General features: G+C 34.9%; 1 protein-coding gene and 1 pseudogene across 1 annotated transcript; one reads left to right on the top strand and one right to left on the bottom strand.

Moving 5' to 3' along the window:
* Window positions 1–189: 189 nt before the first annotated feature.
* LOC116775263 (lipase member H-B-like) lies at window positions 190–6,232 on the bottom strand (annotated as a pseudogene).
* Window positions 6,233–12,310: 6,078 nt separating this feature from the next.
* On the top strand, window positions 12,311–18,738 carry LOC116775171 (cathepsin L-like proteinase). Its single transcript, XM_032668011.2, has 13 exons — window positions 12,311–12,438; window positions 13,101–13,191; window positions 13,295–13,394; window positions 13,765–13,873; window positions 14,165–14,288; window positions 14,605–14,714; window positions 14,858–14,948; window positions 15,021–15,098; window positions 15,333–15,556; window positions 16,190–16,316; window positions 16,481–16,586; window positions 17,193–17,377; window positions 18,442–18,738. The coding sequence occupies exons 1-13, from the start codon at window positions 12,336–12,338 to the stop codon at window positions 18,620–18,622; spliced, it is 1,629 nt and encodes a 542-aa protein (XP_032523902.2). The 5' UTR covers window positions 12,311–12,335; the 3' UTR covers window positions 18,623–18,738.
* The last annotated feature ends 1,328 nt before the right edge of the window (window positions 18,739–20,066 follow it).

The raw sequence follows: 20,066 nt of genomic DNA, 5'->3' as shown, positions 1-20,066 counted from the left end.
TTGTTGTTCACCTGAACGATCAAAGTATTTAAAATAAGTATAGTTTATATTCATCACCAACCAAAATCTTTACGATCGAAATGCAGCATGGAAAGAGTGAGTTGTTTTTTATGATATTTATCTTCTATATACGATTTTGCAGAAAAAAAGGGACTAACACCATAAAACTATTAAAATAATAAATTAATATTGCTTAATAAAATGTCTTGTTTATTGTTCAAATGCTTATTTTTTTATTTGACTTACATATACAAAGACTTCCTTAAATATGATAAATTACAGTAATTCTATACAATATAAGATGAAATGGAATGCATTCCAATAACATTTCTTAAGTCAGGTATAAGCTTCAGTGCCTCCTCTATCATTGTCGTCAGAAATTTGTTGCCAAGAATTATTTTGCGGCTTAATACCATTCCAGCCGAGGAAGTAGGGGTAAGTCTTACCCGTGGACAAATAAAAAACGCCTTGCTACACACATCTACGTTTGTACCCATAATATTAGTTATTAAAGGAAAGTTACTATAGCAGGATCCGTCTCGCGCATTCTGAATGTTGTCACATTTAATTCCGATAAATTTTCCAGGATTTCTCATTACTGCCAACCAAACAGTCAGAACTCTGAAATGACTACAGGTTGAAGTGCATGGGAAGAAATTTAAATCAGTAGGTTGATATTCACCACCATTCAGGTAAAAATCGACATGACCCATTCGTGTCGCCATCCCGAAGCCGTCTATATTAGTGTGTACAACCTGGACGAAGTCTGCATCCGCAGCATCTAATCTATCTCCACGTCCTAGAGTCCTAAAACACGGTCCGGCCGGTTCTAACGCTGTGATTCTTGATATATTTCTTCCGATCATTTTTTGGTAGTTCTTAGCTATATAGCCCACAGTTTGTCCCCCAAGGCTAAAACCCAAGAGTTCAGTCTTCCCTGGATCCAACCCTGCCTGAGTCAGAAGTACTAGTATCTCTGCGACATGTTTGCCGACGGGACGCATGAGGCGCGCTGCTCTGAAAATATAAATTAATCGATTGATAGATTGAAATGTACTCGTATCTTACATTGAATAGGAGACAGCGCTTTTTTTAGTATGTTCCGTTTTATATGAAAATTATATTTCCGTAACCTGACAATGTATGTATGTATGTATGTTTGTAACGGACTTCTTCAAACTCGATTTTGACCCATTTTAAACGGACCGATGTCGCTCAAATTTTGTAGGCTTATCAAGTACCGGTGGCAAATGAATACCTCGAGAATTTATATCAATTCAATCATTAGGATTGTCAGCATCATTATGTCATATCATAAATCCTTTACATGAGAGTGAAAGAGATAGAGCATGCTCGCTCAAGCGCTACTGTATTTGTTAGTAAGCTACATAGCTGCATTATCAACAGCCATAAATCAAAAACTTTTGATAAGGAGAATTTTATATTTAATTCTAAGTGACTGAGCTGAGACTAACTTAATCGCGATAATTACAAAAAATAGACGTGTCATAAATATGACTACTGGCAGGATCAACCAGGGACATGTGTTCCGGAATCGAACTTCGTGAGTATATATATATATATTTTGCTATTACTTTTTTCATACGATTAGTTCAAAAATAGTATGGCATATATGGTACAAAGCGCCCCATGCTTTTCACATAACAATACACATATTTTCGCCCACTGCTATTGTTAATGTTAAAGATTATTTTTTACTTTTTAGTTGGGTTAATTGGAACAGCATGTTTTTTATTTTTTTTAACTATATTTTATAATTATAATAGTAAGAGTAGGATGGTACTTGGTAGGTCACGTTGTGGGAGGTGTACTGTGGCATCGAGGAGTGTTATGTTGAGAATGGAAATTGCTGAATAATAATAAAAGTTATATTGAAATTAGAGGCATTGATAGCGGTTGAAGATATAAAAAGAAGTGACTGTGGAGGGTGGCGGGCACACATAGAGCAGTTTAGTCAGGTTGGGTGTGTGCGTGTATCGAGTGTGCGAGTGTGCGTGTTTCACTTACAGGTAATAATGGACGGTGGCGAACCTCTGGTTGTCTACTAATATAACATTATAACCCAGATCCTCGTATTGGTTTCCGAGCATGGAGGCGATGGGGAAGCTGGTGCTGTCCAGATATCCCAGAGCAATTAGGACGGTCTTCCTGGAATATTACGGATCGCCTATGAATTATTTGACGATATTGAAACTTACCAGCACATCTGAAAAAAATCATATCTTTAAAAGTTCACTGACATATGAACGTATTTAAGAATGTTACAATAATAATTTGTCGTATTTACATAAAAAAATATATGAATCTTCGACTCATTAAAATTTGTATGTGAAAAATGTTTCAAAATTGTAGTGTGTACCAGGATGGAACTACATATGTAAAAGATGTTTAAGTAGTAGGGGCCCACCTTCGGAAGTCGATCCTGGGATCATCCACAATGCCCTGGGCTTCCCAGTAGGTGTACTTCTGTCGTGACCGTTCTCTCCCCTGCACTACGAAGTACAGAAACTTCAGTTGACTTCGAGGAATACTGGCGGGTTTTGTAGTATCAGGACCTGGAGAAAATTAATACTAGAAGAAGATAGAATGTATACATCACGTCCATTAACAGTTTAAGAAACGTTGTTAGAAAACATGGCACACGGTAGTAGGTGTTTTATGAGACTGGTTAGATGAAGTTGTAGCTCCAGGCACGTTGATGACTCCATTATTTGTAAGATTTGATAAAATAGAATAGAGGATAAAGCTGTATGGCATTTCCTCTACACTTTGTGCGGAAGAAGGATTGATGTTCCACCTAATGGTCACTGGCCATTGGTAAAAATTTTTACAAGGCCATTAATTATAATAGTTTTCTACCCAATATTATTACTATCATTTATTACCTAGGTTTAGGTTTCCTTTCAAGGTATTATTATTTATCATAGAGTGTGTCATAAAAACATCAAATTTGGCAATTGAATTCTTGGAAAACATTATTAATAAACGTTTCTTAAAAGATATGAAATTTCAATCACAATATACGGTAACACTTAACATCACTGCTAGATGAAAGAACCTATACAACTCATTTCAAAGATTTGCAGAGACATTAATTTTCCAACACTTCTTAATTTCCCATAACTATGAACAAAAATAACCAAAATTAATTCTGAGATAATAATTTCGATTGAGATCTGCTCACTAATAAGAAACCGATCTCAGATATGTTGTCATAATTGCACTAAATTGTTGTTACAAAACGCAAAGTGTTCACGCAATGTAATTGCGTATAATTTTCTTATTTTCTTTTTTGCCTGTGTCGTGTACTGCACGAGTTAGGGCTCCAACCGTAAAGAGTTAAAAATTAAAGGTTGAGTTTAATGTCAAAAGTGTTTTATATTTGGAACATATTTTTAGCAGGTTTCTCATTGATTGTTGGACAACACTCTTAAGTGTTTCACTGTTCTGTTGCTGATGGGGTCATGACCTCTACTTAAGGTACGAAACAATTTCATTAAATTATATTTAATTAAACTAAATATATGTGAGTTCGGTGAAGGCACTGTTACATGTTAGTTTGTTTCTTATATAATATCAGGTATATGTTACACTTTGCTAACTCAATTTTTAAAATAATAATAAAACAACATATATATTTCTCGGAAAAGGCTGTGTATATATATAGAGGAGCAAAGTATTTTTGCTTTATTAAATGTTTACCTTATTATTTGAATGCTTTAACCTGATTGAGGTTAGAATTGACAGGATGCACGAATGGTAATATAGAAACAAAAAATAATTAGGTGAATACATTAAACATATTTACTATCACAAATTTTTAAAACATTTTTTTTAAATAAGACCAAGAAACGCTCAAATATTGAAAGGAAAAATGAATATAAAAATCGTATACATACATACTGACAAAAATCCTTTAGGATACCCTTCCTCAGCTCTCCTATCACTTATCACAAACAAGAACAGGAACACTCCTGAATATAAGTAAAAATAAAACTTTACTGTCATTTTATTAAAAATATTGTTCCTTAACCTAAAGCCTCATTCTGTCAAAAAGTCTTTATTGATAATTTCTCGTCTGTTGACGAACAATGACGAAGTTACGTGGGATATTTATTGAGGAGGCACACGTAGAGCCGGCCGTTGACCTTACTGCCTCGACTCGGTCAACTGTCATATTTTAAAAGGCGACTGTTCGTCCTGGAACACAGTTAGAAACTAAATAACAGTGTACGTAGTATGACGAGGTGGTCTCGTAACAGATTAACGATACCCACACATCACAAGGTTCATCTAAGAAAGTATGAGACGTGGACGAAATTATGTGGAAAAGTTTATCATCAAGCGACTTTTGTCTTCGTTCGGTGACGTTGTTGCGTAAAGAATGATATCATTCATCTTAATTATTATTTTGGGAGAATGTTTTCGTCAGCTGTCTCAATGTGATCTGGTTTTGTTCTTCTCGAGGTATTCTATAAAATTCAGATCTAATTGGCAGTAAAATAAAACTACAAGTATCAATCCCATGGTTTATTATATTCCCAGTTCGTGTCCAGCGGAACGGCTCCCTGGCAACCGTCACACGGTGTTTTCGTTCTACATATCCCCCCCTTACATCGGTACTCTCCTTTCCTAGGATGTTCCGGGGGGATGTCCACCGTGTACAATGGTTTGTGAAGTTTGTTCATCATGGCTTGTTCGAACGGCGAATAGAAAGCATTTTTCGGAGCCGGTGCTATAAAGCTGATGCTCGACCCCAAGATTAACAGAAGAAACTGAAAGAATATAATTTGTCTTTGTGACACAGTTCGCAGGTAATATCAAATAGCAGCTTATATGTTTATAATACTAGTACATAATTAGTAATAGTCTTCATTAATAAATAGTTCACAGTTCAGAGAGAATTCACTATAGCTATAAAATCAAACGTCAAGCCTTACTCTATCCTTAAAGCGGCTGCGGATTGAACTATAATGAAGGATACGTATGAGAAACAATACAAAATCCCAGAGGATATTTGTGAGCCGTCCTCCAGACCAGACCCGTTGTGTTAATCAATAATCAATATCCTCAAAGAACATGCCATCAAGATCAATATGTATTACGAGTTCACTACCGAACTCACTAGGAATAGGTTCGTCGTAAATTTATACGCGGTAGAAGTGGGAGCGAGAGGTATAACAGCCAAATCTCTCTACAACCTACTAAAAGAGTTGTTCCTTTCCAGAATTAACATCAAATCATTCTAAGAACGTACATTGAAGGCAAACCTAGGAGCTTTGTTTCCAATTTGGTTAGGTAGAGAGACAAGTTTGGACGGCGAAGGAGAGCATTTAACGCGCGTTAGAGAGGAGCCCCTTAAACCTACACTTGGGTCACAAGTCTCAGGCATTGTTGAGGCTCCTCACTCTACAACGCGATGGACCCGGCACCCGCACGGTGACTCCATGGAATGCTAAGGAGTTTCGTCTCCGATGATATCTGAGATTTTCGCGAGTACACATTTACTCTGACACTATATTTTTCATACACACTGAGCGGTTTATTATTACACTTTACATTTTCCCGTTCACTACTTTAGACTTTCATCTCGTCTGTTCCTGATCAAGGTTACTGTAAAGAGTAAGGTAACCAGAACATATTTGCGTTTTAAATACACTTAGTTCAGAAAACCATCCTGTGCTCTAACAAGTTAGTAATCTAGTTTTATTTATGAAAATAATCAATTAATACAACATCAATAATTTTCCGTAGTACTCGGCCATTAATTACGACTGTTAGTTTTTATCGCGTTAACCTCGACACTTAGTTAAATATAATTAGATTTTATCAAATATATAATAAATATATTAATATTGTGAAACACGGATACATTCGTAACTCACCAAGTACTGCATTTTGTTCTTGGTTATTTTATGTTATTATTGACCTTCGGGACAGCTTTCGTCTCCTTTGTTGTTGTGAGAGCATCCGTTTTTATACTGAAGGCGTTAATGATGTACCGTAATTGTGCCAAATTTGTTTAAAACAGGTTCGTTGTTAACTGTACTGGTATGAAATCACACGGCCGCATTGTTTATGTTGATAAACTATCGGATAAGCCCCGAGACGTTCACTGTGCTAAGTGAGATACAAACTATACAGCAGCACATTTAACATTAAATTAATAAATAAACTAAACTAAACTAACGTAATCATTAAGTTACATAAATATTACCGAATATCCAATTTAGGATATTTTCGCTCTCCTAAAATTTTAGTGTTTCCGATTTAAACGTCTAAGTAGTTTAAGATTACCCTGTCGACTAGACTTGTTACAATTAACGTTATTTAATTGTGTTTAACAAACATTGTTAAAGGGAATTTTCCTTAAAACAAAACGGAAGCTGTAGAATTATCCTCAAGTCTTGAACTCTTAAATGTGTATGATGTCGTGATTAGTGAGGGCCTATGTTTATAACAATAACATATTTTAAGAAAGCTTAAGAATTACATTTTCAGAAAACGGCATGTTTGTAATGTCCCATAAGAAATGGAGTCGCAACTTCGGATTCATATTAAAAATGTTTCAGTTAGACGTTTTTATTAAATTTTTCTTATTTATATGTACATATATTCAAAATGTTTCCTGTGACTGACATGTCATATAACTATATACACTATATAATAACTTAAAACTCATTTTATATAAACTGTATAGACTGTTTTTATCAAGTATAAGTGAAATACTAAAAGCAACGAAATACGTAGTCTGAATAACATCTAATGTCACAGATGTTTAAAGGTCTTGCTTTTGTTTACAATAACTAATGAGGTTAAGAATATCCGATATCTCTGCCCCGGACATGTGTCACGTCCGAAAACTTATGTGTTTTTAGTAAGAAGTAGAATATAAGAATATTTTCAATTTACAAACGTCTCTTTTGCTTTTTATTTTGCAATAAGTGTTTCTCTGTCCTATGAGAGGGACGAGGACCACGGCACTAGACGTGTTGTAAGGCGAAGGTGTTACAGAGTTGCAAAAGTAGCTTCTTACTTCTGGATATGGGTCCTGTGTGGTGGGAGTCGGACTTCCCCCGTCTGCCAGGACCCAGGCAGCGCAGGCGACCGTCAACAGGACTTTCGCCGTCAACGTCATGGAAACTTTATATGTGATACAGCGAAAGGGCCGTCGCTCACTTTATATACTGCTGGGAACTAACCGATTCTAATGGAACTAAACTATATAAGTCTATGATACGACTTGACGTTGTTTTATTTATAAATAAACACTAGTGATTCCCTGCAGCTACGTCCGCTCCGTGGCTGCCTTTGTGTCTGATCTGATAACCGAGATGCTGAGGTGATGATCATGGACATGTAATGAGATAACAGTTTTGTTAATTCCCGCTTCATTTCATTTAGCAAGGTATATTGAGAAGCCTCCTTTTCATTTTCGTATTTATTTTATGTAAAGATAAATTATACAAACTCATCGCACTGGTGTTAAATATCATAGTAAACTCAGAAATAATTCTAAAATATATTATAAATTGAAATACAAACCTAGTTCAGTTTAGCTTCTGTAACAATAAACCTCCTCCTTTTATAATATAGTAGTATAATATTCAGAAAAAAAATCTATCTACGTATGCATTAATGACACAGAAAAAAATAAATTTAAAATTTGAAATGGCTACCTCCGGCTTTGATACAATCTTTCAATATTTTTAGTAACGAATCTATGGATTTATGCACTGTTTCCAAGGTTGGTGTTGGTAATATCCTCTAAAACTGACGATTAGTTGAAGCCTACATGGTTGAGGTCAGGCTTATAAAGTCTGGAACGTTAGTTTCAAGCCAGGCTCGGATAGATTGTGCTTTGTGACCAGGTGCAGAGACCTGTTGGAAATTGCGCGGTATACTTTTAAAAATTCTATCGATGAGAGGTTTCTCAACAGGATTGACGACTGTATCTTGATATATTTTGGCTGACGTTGTCACTCGTTTTTCACAAAAATATAGTTTTGTAACTCCCTGATAAGACACGCTCTACTAAACCGTCACTGACGCAGGATGATGACCTCGTTGTACCTCTCCGACCACTTGATCATCTTCTTTAGAACTATTAGCTTACACTTTATCGTTTTGCTTACTGTAGCGTTCTCTAGTCGTGGAAATGATTTCATCGTTAAAGAGAATATTTCTGTGGCTTATACAATATGTATAGCGACAGAAAGCATTATGATCGATCCATTCTCTTTAATTATAAAGATCGATCAGGGCAAGTCCTGTATATCAACGATAAGTACCGAGCTTCAGGTTTTGTTTTATAAAACGGGACAAATTCCTAGCGGTAATATTCATTACTCGAAATAAGTTATTTTTTTTTGCTTCCTGCTTGATAGGACGTTATACGAACCTATGTCTGATGACAAGCATTTGAATTATCCGGAATGTGAGCGAGAGCTCTGTGCCCACTCATCACTCTACACCGTTTTATTAACATCCCATTCCATATTGTAATCCGATACTGCACAAGAAAACATATGTGAAATTATGTAAAATCGAAAGAAGTTTTCGGGCAATCCAGTCAATCAGACCAGGATATATATCATAGTTAGAAAGCTTACCAATAAGGCTATCAAGACAGACTGTCAAAAGCTTTAATGAAATTGCGAAACCGCATCAATGAACCTTATTTAGTCGATAGTTTTTGTGACACTTTCCGATCTCCTGATTTCGTTAATTTTTAAAGTTTATTACTATTAACCAGTTTCGAACCAAGTATCGTCTTTTCCGTCACATGGCGGAAATACACCATCAATATACCATTAAATAAGAAAAATATTAATGAATGTACTGAAACTGTCTTGTTATAATACGCACATAGTAACATTTATTTGAAATAAAAAAAATTATATATCTTTTTCAAGTCTGTCATTTTCATGACGTCGAACCTAGACGTTATTCTTGATTCTCATATACTTACTATATAGTAAACAAATTCTCACAAATAAATAACGGTAATAAAACTAATATGTCTCGGATTCACTTCGCGTCTATAATTATTTTAAACAACATACTCTAACATCTCGCCTGTCCGCGGTCACGGTTGCTGCAAAATAAGCGACACGTCGCGTCGGGAGAAAACATTTTTATTTTTTTACAAATATTTAAAACGATTACCTTCTGATCTGATTTTATATTTGGTTTCTCTTTAAGTAAAACTTGTAGTGTGGGAACATATTGAAAGAATAAAATGTGAATAGTAGGTACTATTAAGAGGTTTAGGTATAATTCTGTTTTATTTTTAATATATAACATGTCACAGGTCACGCATCATCATGAAACTTATCACTTGGGCTTCCAATTCGGGTACAGTTATATTCAGAGGTCATTATGAAAAGCATTCTCTGACACAAACAGATCGAATGATAAATGAAGCGATTTAGTGATTTAACGCTACTGAATGCATTTGAACCACAGATTACTAAGGACTGATGATCGCAACACACTGTAACTCACCTACAGACTGTGCGTGCTCAGCTGTTAGTTGAAGATATTCGTTTCTTGTTTATTAAATATTCATTGATATCGTCTAACACACGAGAAGTTTCTAGAACCAGAGAAAAGTAATGAAAAGTCATATAAAATGAATGACCATTATATTATTACAAGAATAGAGTGAATTGATTTTTTCGGAAGAAGTTCATTTGTATGATTTGTTTTCAAAATTTTTAATATAAGTATAAGGAGTTACACGGTTTATATTATTGTGTACATACATCCATCATCTCCAGAATTTGGAACCACAATATTACAAAACCCAGCTTCATGACCTCTGGCGCTCTCCAAGTTCAGTCCTCAGCTCAGAAGACGAGGAACTGCAGCAGATACACCTCCAGAAATTTAAAAGGAACTCTAACTCTTTAAAGTATAAAAACATATTTTTCACATACTAATATGGAGATATTCTCTCTGCTCCCTGATACCGCTTTCTTGGTGCTGAACCTGTCTCTATACTATCTTCCTCGTTCTATAAAAATCAGTAACCTCTAAAAGTGATGCGAATAAAGTTAATTATTTCTTTGACGATGTTCGTCCAGAGACAGCTTTATCTATACTAACAATGGATCCAGTCTATTATAACGAAAGGTTTGCCAATGTTCTAAGGCGGGTTAAAATTTAAAAGTAAACAAGAAGCAATTTTAAAATAATATTTAAATCGAGATTTTTGGTAATTAAATTTAAAGTATGATATTATTTGAGAAAGTTCTATACAAATTGATTTTCTATCAATCTTTTCGATTAATGATGTAATCACTAATCTCATGAACCAACTACATGTATATATACTGTGGCTCGTCGCTGTCTTACACAAAGCGGAGTGTATTTGCTCCAGCGGTCATGTAATTATATCACGTATATTGAGAATTCTAAAGAGTCTTTGTTAAGAATTTATTTGCTTATTGAATCAATAATTTCAGGATCTATATAAAGGTGTCATTGTTCCTGCTGGCGGTGGTGTGCGTGGTGACTCAGCGACGTTACGTTCCTCCTCGAACGACGACTGTCGCAGACGAGTTCGTGGAGGTGATCAGCTTGAAGTGCGACGTCCTCGACAACGACCACTGCGGCTCCTTGGACCCCAAACAACAGAAGTATTATGTGACCCGTCCACCCCCTAAGAAACTTACCAGGCCCCCTCCCAGACCCCGTGGAGGGAACGCCGGTTAAGATACCACCAACTATTACTAATAATAAAAACATGTTACATCTTTTGCTCAGTTCACTTTGTTTTCAAACAAATATAATTCATGTGAAAATAAATTGTAAATGTACTCCGCATTTTGTATCTGTTTTGAAAAATACTAATTTTTTAATATTGTTAAGTTAAGAGGACAATCGATGTTCTCTTTAAAGTTCACATAAAAATAAATAACAAAAAAAAAAAACAAAATTGTATATTAATAACCTAAAAAGCATAAAAGTACATGTTTACAAACAGCAGCTTTATAATTCATATCAGAATTATAATGTTGAAATGACTGATGCAATGAAAACTGGCCAATTCAAATCTAACCAACATTAAATTCTCACATAGTTGAATATAAGAATTGTTATAGTCATGCAATAAAGCAAACAAGCACAATTTGCGTGTTGAACTTGGCTGTTTTTTTATCTCTACGTTTTTGGTGGGACGTCCATTAACAATTTTTTTTATAAAAAGATATGAAGCCATATTATCGTAAAATTAACGAAAAGTTATGTTATAAAGCAAATAATAAACGTATAAAAGGTATGGAGTTGTCGCAATATAATTGACTACAAATGATGAAGTATGTTTTTTCTGTAGTTACTAGTTTACCAGATAAAGCTCAAAATGGTGGAGGTGGTAGAGCCTAGCTGTGGTCAAGTAACTACAACTCGAGTATGGGCTGGCTTGTCCGATGAGTGAGAGAGCCGGTTGCCCTTTCCCTTTTCCCACCCTTTCTTGCTTTTACCTTTTCTTACTTTTTCCTCTTCCTGTTCTACAACCGAGGTCGGCAACGCATCTGCAACATCCTTTATGTTGCAGATGTCCACGAGCGACGGTGGCTACTTTCCATCAGCTAGGATGTCTACTCGTTTGCCGCCTTTCAAACTTAAGCTGATACTAACTCTCCCCCAACGAAGTTAATAAAAAAGTATTGTCTCTGCTGAAAAACGCACGCTACGACCTTAAAAATGTAACACTCATTTTTCGCAATCAATCTCATATCCAATATATTTTTGTAATAAAATGATCTTAATTTTGCTATAAATCTTATGGGTCGAGGAGATATTTATAAATGTCTAGTATCGATTTAATCGTACCTTCAACGAGACGGATGAAGTTAATTCACCGAGTGGTCGAATTTTGAGACTCTTGAAGCGGCGCCAGCATCTGAATAAGTACATGCAGGCTCAATGACTATGACCGATTGGTACAATAGGGATTTAATGACATAGAAGATGACCAGCTCCAGGATCCACAAACACGTTATGGGTGCTTTAAATACTTATATGTGTTTATGTATACATATATGTACATTGATCGATAAGACATCTGCTTTTATAATAAGTTCTTTGTCCAGTAGTTTACAGAAGTAGAGAGGAAAAACATAATCTATGACACAAGTGGAGTCGCGGATAAAAATATATAATGTGTGTTTGATAAAAAAATATATAAATTAACTTAGATGAAATATAACATAATTATAATGTTTTTGTTCGGTTCTAATTTAATCAGCAGTCCAATTTATTAAATGTGTTATCATTAGATTATGTTTCCTATAAATACACCATTGCTAATGATCCCGTGTCACGTCGTTTATTCTCCTCGATCCAGAATGTTTTCAATATATTTTATTTTAGCGTTTCTTTTCATTCATACAGGCTGTGCTGCTGTCCTGGGTACGTAATTGCTTCTTTTACATTTAAATAATGTTCTGTTAAACATCGCCGGCACATTTTAATTAACAGTTAAAAATATGAATATTAAAAGTCATAAAAGTTAAGGAAGTTAGTTATCAGTGTTTATGTTTTTTAATATATTATGTTCGAAGATATTTAGAAAAGAAAATTTTAATCTTCTGGAAGAACATTGAAACGCTTTGTTAGGTTTAGAGTATTGTTTAGTTTTCAATAAAGTTGCTCTCTCAGAGACTCATAACTATATTTTTAAAGATTTTTTTACTCAGTCGTCGGCAAATATTATGTCTGAAAATTTTACATACAACATGACAAATTTTTTTCATTTAATATTTGTTCACGACGCTTGAATCATATATTTTTAGAACAATAAATATTAGAACAATATTTCATAAATACAAATAATATTTAAATGAAACTAATATTTTTCAGCAACCGTGATCACGCTTGCTGAAAAGTAACCGAAACGTCGGGAGTATGTAGTTTTAACAAAAAATAAAGCACGCGTAGTAATCAGAATATATTAGTTTCATTTAAATGAATAAAACTCGCGAAAGTCTTAGATCTCATTACAAATAATATTTTTTGTATTCTAATACATGTTTATAAAATGGGCAATTGATTCAATACGATTTGATTTTAAGGCGAGGATGGAGTCGTGTGGCCCAAGGAGTATCATTTGAAAGGCGAAATAACTTTCATGAGCGTAGGACTCCAGGAGCCGTTTGAAATCTGGTAAGTTACTGTGTGTACTGGAACAACAAACTTAGATTCGATGATATTTAATAAACTAGCTACAATTAATCTCTGTTGAATAATGTGCATGATTTTTAAACAGGTATAGTGCTGCAGAAAATAAGTCGAGGATTGATTTTTACGATGGCACCGTGAAGAGGTACGTCATCGGGGAGGAGGAGGACGACGGTGAAGAATATAAGGTAAGGGAGAAAAATAAATACGACGTATATACCCTGGGAACCAGACCCCCGCCTGGGTAGAGAGAGCAGACTTTCATAGTGGCTCGTAGGCTGGTTATACATACTAACTTATATTAGATTACCATTCAAAACTAAATGAGTTTAGAAAAGAAATATCTCGATTAGAAATAACGGATTCCTAGTTTTACACAAAAATATAAAAATTGGGAGTCAAAGAAACCTTTGTTACTAAATTACATTTAAAGTTTCTAATGCAATAATAATGTAACAATATAAGGCTCTATAAAATATTTTCTCGTTTAAATTACATTTTAAATCTGTTTCTTTTATATTTGCTCGTTAAATTATATTTTTTTCATCTTATATTCAGGTATTTCCGGTGTTCATTGACAAGGAGATGATCGTCATGTGTGTGAGAGAACCAACAGACGGGGAGTCTATGGACTTTTTAATAGATCCTAGTAATTTTACATATTTCGGTAAGATGAGAATATTACACATGTTATAGTTATAAAAAATTAGCGGGTTAATGTTAAAAACATGCATATAAGCGTTAAAGGTCTGTTTGCGACCTAAAGGGGACGTTAAAGGTTTTCTTTAATCTCACGTACAGAGAAAAACTAAGAGTGTTTAGTCAACCGAGCATTTAATAATTAATAACATGATCTAGGAAAATGAAAAAAATATATAAAATACAAATTAAACGTGAAGCCAACGACATCAATTGTTTGCTTTTCGATATTTAATTAACAACGAACTGTATTTTCTAGACACAACGTCATATAATGGAAAAACGGTTCAGGTGTGGAAGAGTATTGAAGTGGAATTAAACGAACAGAAAGTCGAAAAAGTGTTGTTTGTGTATAAACAAGATGGATTTCATGTGCCGATAAGGTAACATATATGTTAAAGCTCGTCTGTACCCGTCGATCTATAGTCTCAACTTGACAATGGTGACGGACCACGGTCTTTAGACTTAGTCCAAAGTTACCTCTCGTTCTTTTATATTAACTTAAAGAAGATTACGTCAGAATATATTCTGACTAAATAAAAATAATCGCTAATAACATGTCGCTATTCAAAAGAGTCTAAAAATAAAGTCAATTGTAAAACGAGTGATCAGGATTGAAGTTGTGGGTGTTAAGGACTATCACTTCAATAATAATATTCACAAGGCGCAATGAAACTATGAAGATGTTTATGTTTTCAGAGTTGAAGAAATCAAACATAATCTATGGACGGGTGCTTTAGAGGGACATAAAATTACCACCTTCTACGATTACAGAAAACCGACAAAGGACGACTTCAATGTCGCCTTAGGTGAAGACAAAACATTGCTAAAATATATTGAGGGCTCCAATGTGTGTAGTTGAAGATGTCAAAAGATGTAACCTGATAAAGGAGCTTTTAGTTTTATAAAAGAATTAACGAGACGAGATTAAACGAGACCAGTTCTGTTTCAGTGACTGAATGTGAAGACGCCACTGACTTTTACAAAGACCTGCGCGTGCTTCATCCGATGATACCTTCCGATGTGGATAGGCTCTATCACAGGTTAATACATACTAAATATTATCGTGGTATATTTTTTACTTTACGATTTTTTAAATTGTACATTGGTTTCAGTTACACAAAGCATCACAACAGAAACTACAAAGCTGAAGAGCATAGTTTGCGTAAATCAATATTAGAACAGAATTGGCAGTAAGTTAAATGTATAATATATGATAGTTTACATTTAAGTCATATTAAATTACATTCATTTCTATTAAATAGTTCTTGCTTTTTTTTTAATAGAAACATGAGCAGTAGTTTTGTACTGGAGGTCTCAACACCAGGCTAACTATATACTTGATAACTCTTATAGTTCCTTTTAATTCCGTTTTTGTTCTCGGCGACATTAATGGCTACAGAACGATTCTACGTGTAATATTTCAGGCGCGTCCTCCTTCACAACAAAAAAAACTTAGGCTTCAAGTTGACTCTCAACAAATATTCTGATCGCACTAAGGAAGAACTATCCTTCCTAACTGGCACGAGACCCTCATTAGGGACAGGCACCGTCTCCTTTCCGCACACTGATGAGGAAGTGGAACAGATGGTGTTGGATCTTCCTGAGAATTATGATATGAGGCTTGAAGGGACTATTAGTGCAGTCAAGAGTAAGTGCTTTGTTTTTTCGGATCTAGTCCTAGCGTTTACTCAAGGGTTCGCTTAGCTAAATGGCTTGTTAATTCAGGTTGACCTTTTATTTCTAAACTGGTATATAATTTTTTTCTTAATGAGATTTTTTTTATATATTAGCTATCTGCTGTTAACATTGAGCATCAATTATTATTTGAGATAACGGAATTAACGGCCCTTTAACTATTTCCACCTTTTCCTGACATTCCCTTCCCTATCCTTAAAAAACAAAGTTGGCAAAGCATCTGCAACAGAGATGTTGCGGATGTCCAAGGGCGATGGTAGCTACTGCCCACCAAGTAGGTCGTCTGCTCGTTTGCCGCCTTTAACATAAAAAAAATAATTAAAACATGTCGTTCTAAAAAATTCTCTACTGTGAAGTAAAAATTAATACTGCTCAAAACTTTTCAAGTAATGTGTAACATAGTTATGATTGCTGCAGTGAAAAAAACATCTTTATTTTTCAAATCATAGACGGAAGCGTATATTTTATCTGTGCGAGGACGCCTGCCGTTTTACAATCATTATTTATAATGCGAGAAAGAGCTTAAATTAAAAAATAAAGAACAATTTGAACAGAATTGATAGACCTTGAACGAATGTGTTATCAGATCAGGGTCGCTGTGGCTCCTGCTGGACGTTCTCAACTGCAGCTGCTGTGGAGGGAGCGCTGGCCAGGAAGAACGGGGGACGAGACCTGGACCTGAGCGAGCAGTCCATCGTGGATTGTGCGTGGGGGTGAGCATTAAAGCTTTACATTATAGGCAGCTGACATGATTAGCTTCCTGTGTCCTGATAGTTTATTTAGACTTTTGCAGCTCTGTTTAAGATAAAAAATTAAAAGACTTAATCATATTGCCATAAGAACGTCCCTTATAAAACTTGCTACATCGTGTTATCAGATATCATAACGCTGGCTGTGACGGAGGCATGATAGACACGGCGTTTAAGTACATCCTGGACTACGGCATCCCGACTCAGATAGAATACGGAGATTACTTAGGAGAAGTGGGTAGCTTATTAATTATAACCCCAGTAAACTAAATAAATAGTATACATGTTTATGTTATCAATGAGTGGTTTCATTCTTTCAAGAATTTTTAGAAACAAAACTATTTAAGTAGCAGACTGACTCACTAACATGGTTTAAATATTTAAACCTGAAAATGAAATACCCCTACTTGTAATAAAATTTTAAACATTGTGCAAACAAAATCGATGATATTATCGAGCTTGTATAGTACTATTAGTTATCATGTGTTAACAAACACGAGTACATAGTTCATTAGTTTTTGCCCGCGACTTTGTCTGCGTCAGATTCAGAATTAGGGACGATTAGCTGACCGGGCGAACTTTCTTCCGTATTAGACTCAGTATTAAGTTAATTTCTTTCTTTTTCGATCTTGAGTTCTTGAGTTATATAATATGATGTACCCAACATGGCTTCCTATATATATATATATATATATATATGTATATAGTTATATCATATGTTTCTTAGTTTGCAATAAACGTAACTATTTTATATGAAATTACCTAGCCTGAGTAGGCTTTTTAAATATCTCCTTTTAATAAAAGGGAACTACAATGTTTTTACTGTCTGTATTCTTCCAGGATGGCTACTGCCACATCGAGAACGTCACTGACGTCTACAATATCATTGGGTTCGTGCAAGTGCCGTCCAAGAGTGTGAATGCTATGAAAGTAGCCCTTTACAAGTACGGGCCGGTGTCCGTGGCTATTAATGCGAACAAGCTCTTGGTGGCCTATGAAAGTGGCATCTTCTTCGACCCTGAGTGGTAGGTGCTGCAGGTTATGATAAATGAACATTATAATCATTTTTATATCAAAGAGACATGTCAACATTTTGGAGCATCATTCAGAAGCAGTAAATTGAAGTGAAGTTTTAGTCATTGGCATTGCATTAAGTAAAGTTCCAGTCGATAAAAAAAAAAACTGTACACTTCTTATTAGGTTTTTCTTTTATGGCAAAGTATACAAATATTGTTCCTCGTTATAGGAGACAGCTATATTTCATTAACTACTATGTCATTGTATATTAATTAGTCGACTGCTAGATATAAAAAATTGTTCCTTAGCACGTCACTGTGCTAGATCTTCAGCTCTTCTCTACTCTCTCACCCGATCTCTTAGAAGTCATAGTATTATCTAGAACCATTCTTCTCTAATGAGCATCAGACTCTGCTAGTACTGAGGCTTGTATACTGTCTCTTCAGCACGCTTATCCGCTGTGCTGTATCGAATAAGTTTTTTTGGAACTCGCTTTCGAGAGAAACTCTATCTCCTTCAATAGCTGAGTGCCATTTGATACTGGTGGACAACTTCACTGTGAGTCGCCCCTTGTCAGCTATATAGTTTTGTAAAGGTAAGAAGCACTGATTCAAAACTTTGAGACTCTGAGGTATTCGGGATGAGAAGGCCAGACGGTATGTCTCTTAATCTCTTTCTTAAAGTTGTCCTTATGTAAGTCTGTAGATTATGACTGTGTTGTAAATACAGAGTATCACGTATACAAACAATCTCTATGTCGTCATCGGAGTTAGTGCATAAATCTGCACCACCTCTATTTTATTACGTCACGTCTAATGGTTATCCCATTATTATCTTTTGTATTCAAGCAGTTAATATTAAATTTTCAAGTTTATTTTGGGAAAATAGTATGAATAGTATCTGTTAAGGAAACTTTACTTTATTTGTTAGGGATTTTTTCTATGAATAATATTATTTTTCAATTTCAGACGAAGAAAATAATATAATTTTACTAAAATTGGTTTAGTGAGTCGTTAGTCCGACTTAATTTATAAAGTAAATGATAATAAATACTAACTATTGACCTCCACAGTAACGAGGATCACATCAACCACGCCGTGACTGTAGTAGGTTATGGTGTCCGCGATGGTGCCACCTACTGGATCGTGAAGAACTCCTGGGGAGAGGACTGGGGTCAGGACGGCTACCTGCTCATCTCTGCTACCGACAATAACTGTCATATACTAGAATACGCCTACTATCCTCTAGTCTGATGATTTCGTTATCAATGAAAATGCCTTTTACGATAAGACGAGCTGTTGAAAATTGGAATTGATAATAGATTTAGAAATTTGTAAATAGCGTAAATAAATTCCTAACGTGCATTCTGCTTATTTGTTTTATTTTATATGCGTCGTGTATATTAAACTTAGGGCTTTTAATTGGTCCGTTCGCGTTACTCCGTCACACACCTGTATCCTGGATAAATGTTAGAGACTTACTGGATGGACCTTTCTATGTAATGTGCAGTCAACAAAAAAGATTCTCTATAGTACTATTGATTAGCCACGAACTAAAGTTTATGGCCGAACAGAGTTTCAAGGGAAAATACAAACCTCATGTGTTAACTTTATTAGTTATAATAAACACTACATTTTACATGTAACATTATATGTTTAAATGAAACTAAGGTTTTCGGATAAAACTACGCTTAGTATTATCTGAAAACCGTTCTTCCAATTAAATGAGTACACCCGAAAATCTTAGACAACCTTACTATACGTTTGTCCTGATGTTTGCCACGTAATGCCGTTCTACAATTTCTTGCGTGTCTTGAATCTCCCGGTTCAAACGGCTAGGTTTTCATTCCGCGGAGTCAGCGGCGTCACTCGACATATGATACTTTATTTATACAGCGGTGGTGCTCCGGCGATGTGCGCGATAATGATGATACTTGTTTCCTAGAATATAAATAGACTCGTTTGAACAAATAGACTTAGATATCATTTTCATATCATACTCAGTGTCCAGACAAATGTTATAGAACTTAATTGGTGTATTGCTCAGTGTATAGCTATGTATAAGATTATATTTATCTAAAACCTTTGTGAGTAGTTCTGTGTATACTGTGTGGCGCACGCGAGAAGTGGTCCATCATGGAACAATTAATAGCATTTGTTTATTAACTTTGTGGATTCTTTTTTTAATCAAGAAATAAAATAGTGGCAGAGAAACAAACACGAAGAAATAATGCATATTTACACATTATCAAAAATTACGATTTAAATTAGTTACAGTAATTACTTGTTAGGAAAATAGTACTTTTATTTTATAGTCTACGGATGGACGGATGGAACTTTATAGTGTGTAGATAAGGACATGTTCCTCTTAGAATGTTAAATAAATATCTTAGGATTGTTTGGTAACACACTTCAGAGTATATAATGAGAATCATCAAAATCACTTTATATGAATATAAAATTTCCCTTAACTGAAAACACTTTAATTAGGACTGTATGTTGTTATTCCTCCGATTTATTCTTTTCTAGTTTTTGTAAATAGCGCCATCTATCGGCATTTTCACGAAGCCTGTATTTCCGTTTGTTACGACAAAGAGAAAGTTGTCATAAAATGATTCCGTATCATACTACTTAATGTATCAATTTAGAGAAAGATTGTATCTTCCTCGTATTATTATGTAAGATTAAATGAGTTTCT

The sequence above is a fragment of the Danaus plexippus genome, chromosome 25 (genome assembly GCF_018135715.1).
Source record: "Danaus plexippus chromosome 25, MEX_DaPlex, whole genome shotgun sequence".
Taxonomy (NCBI): domain Eukaryota; kingdom Metazoa; phylum Arthropoda; class Insecta; order Lepidoptera; family Nymphalidae; genus Danaus; species Danaus plexippus.
Note: the sequence above shows the minus strand (reverse complement) of the source record. Positions and strands in the feature narration are given on the sequence as shown.

Excerpts from the sequence above, each read along its gene's own strand:
- LOC116775171 (XM_032668011.2), top strand. The coding sequence starts at position 12,336 with ATGATCCCGTGTCACGTCGTTTATTCTCCTCGATCCAGAATGTTTTCA. Across the intron at positions 13,192-13,294 it reads CAGGAGCCGTTTGAAATCTG|GTATAGTGCTGCAGAAAATA; the intron begins GTAAGTTACTGT and ends ATTTTTAAACAG. Across the intron at positions 14,949-15,020 it reads GTGGATAGGCTCTATCACAG|TTACACAAAGCATCACAACA; the intron begins GTTAATACATAC and ends CATTGGTTTCAG.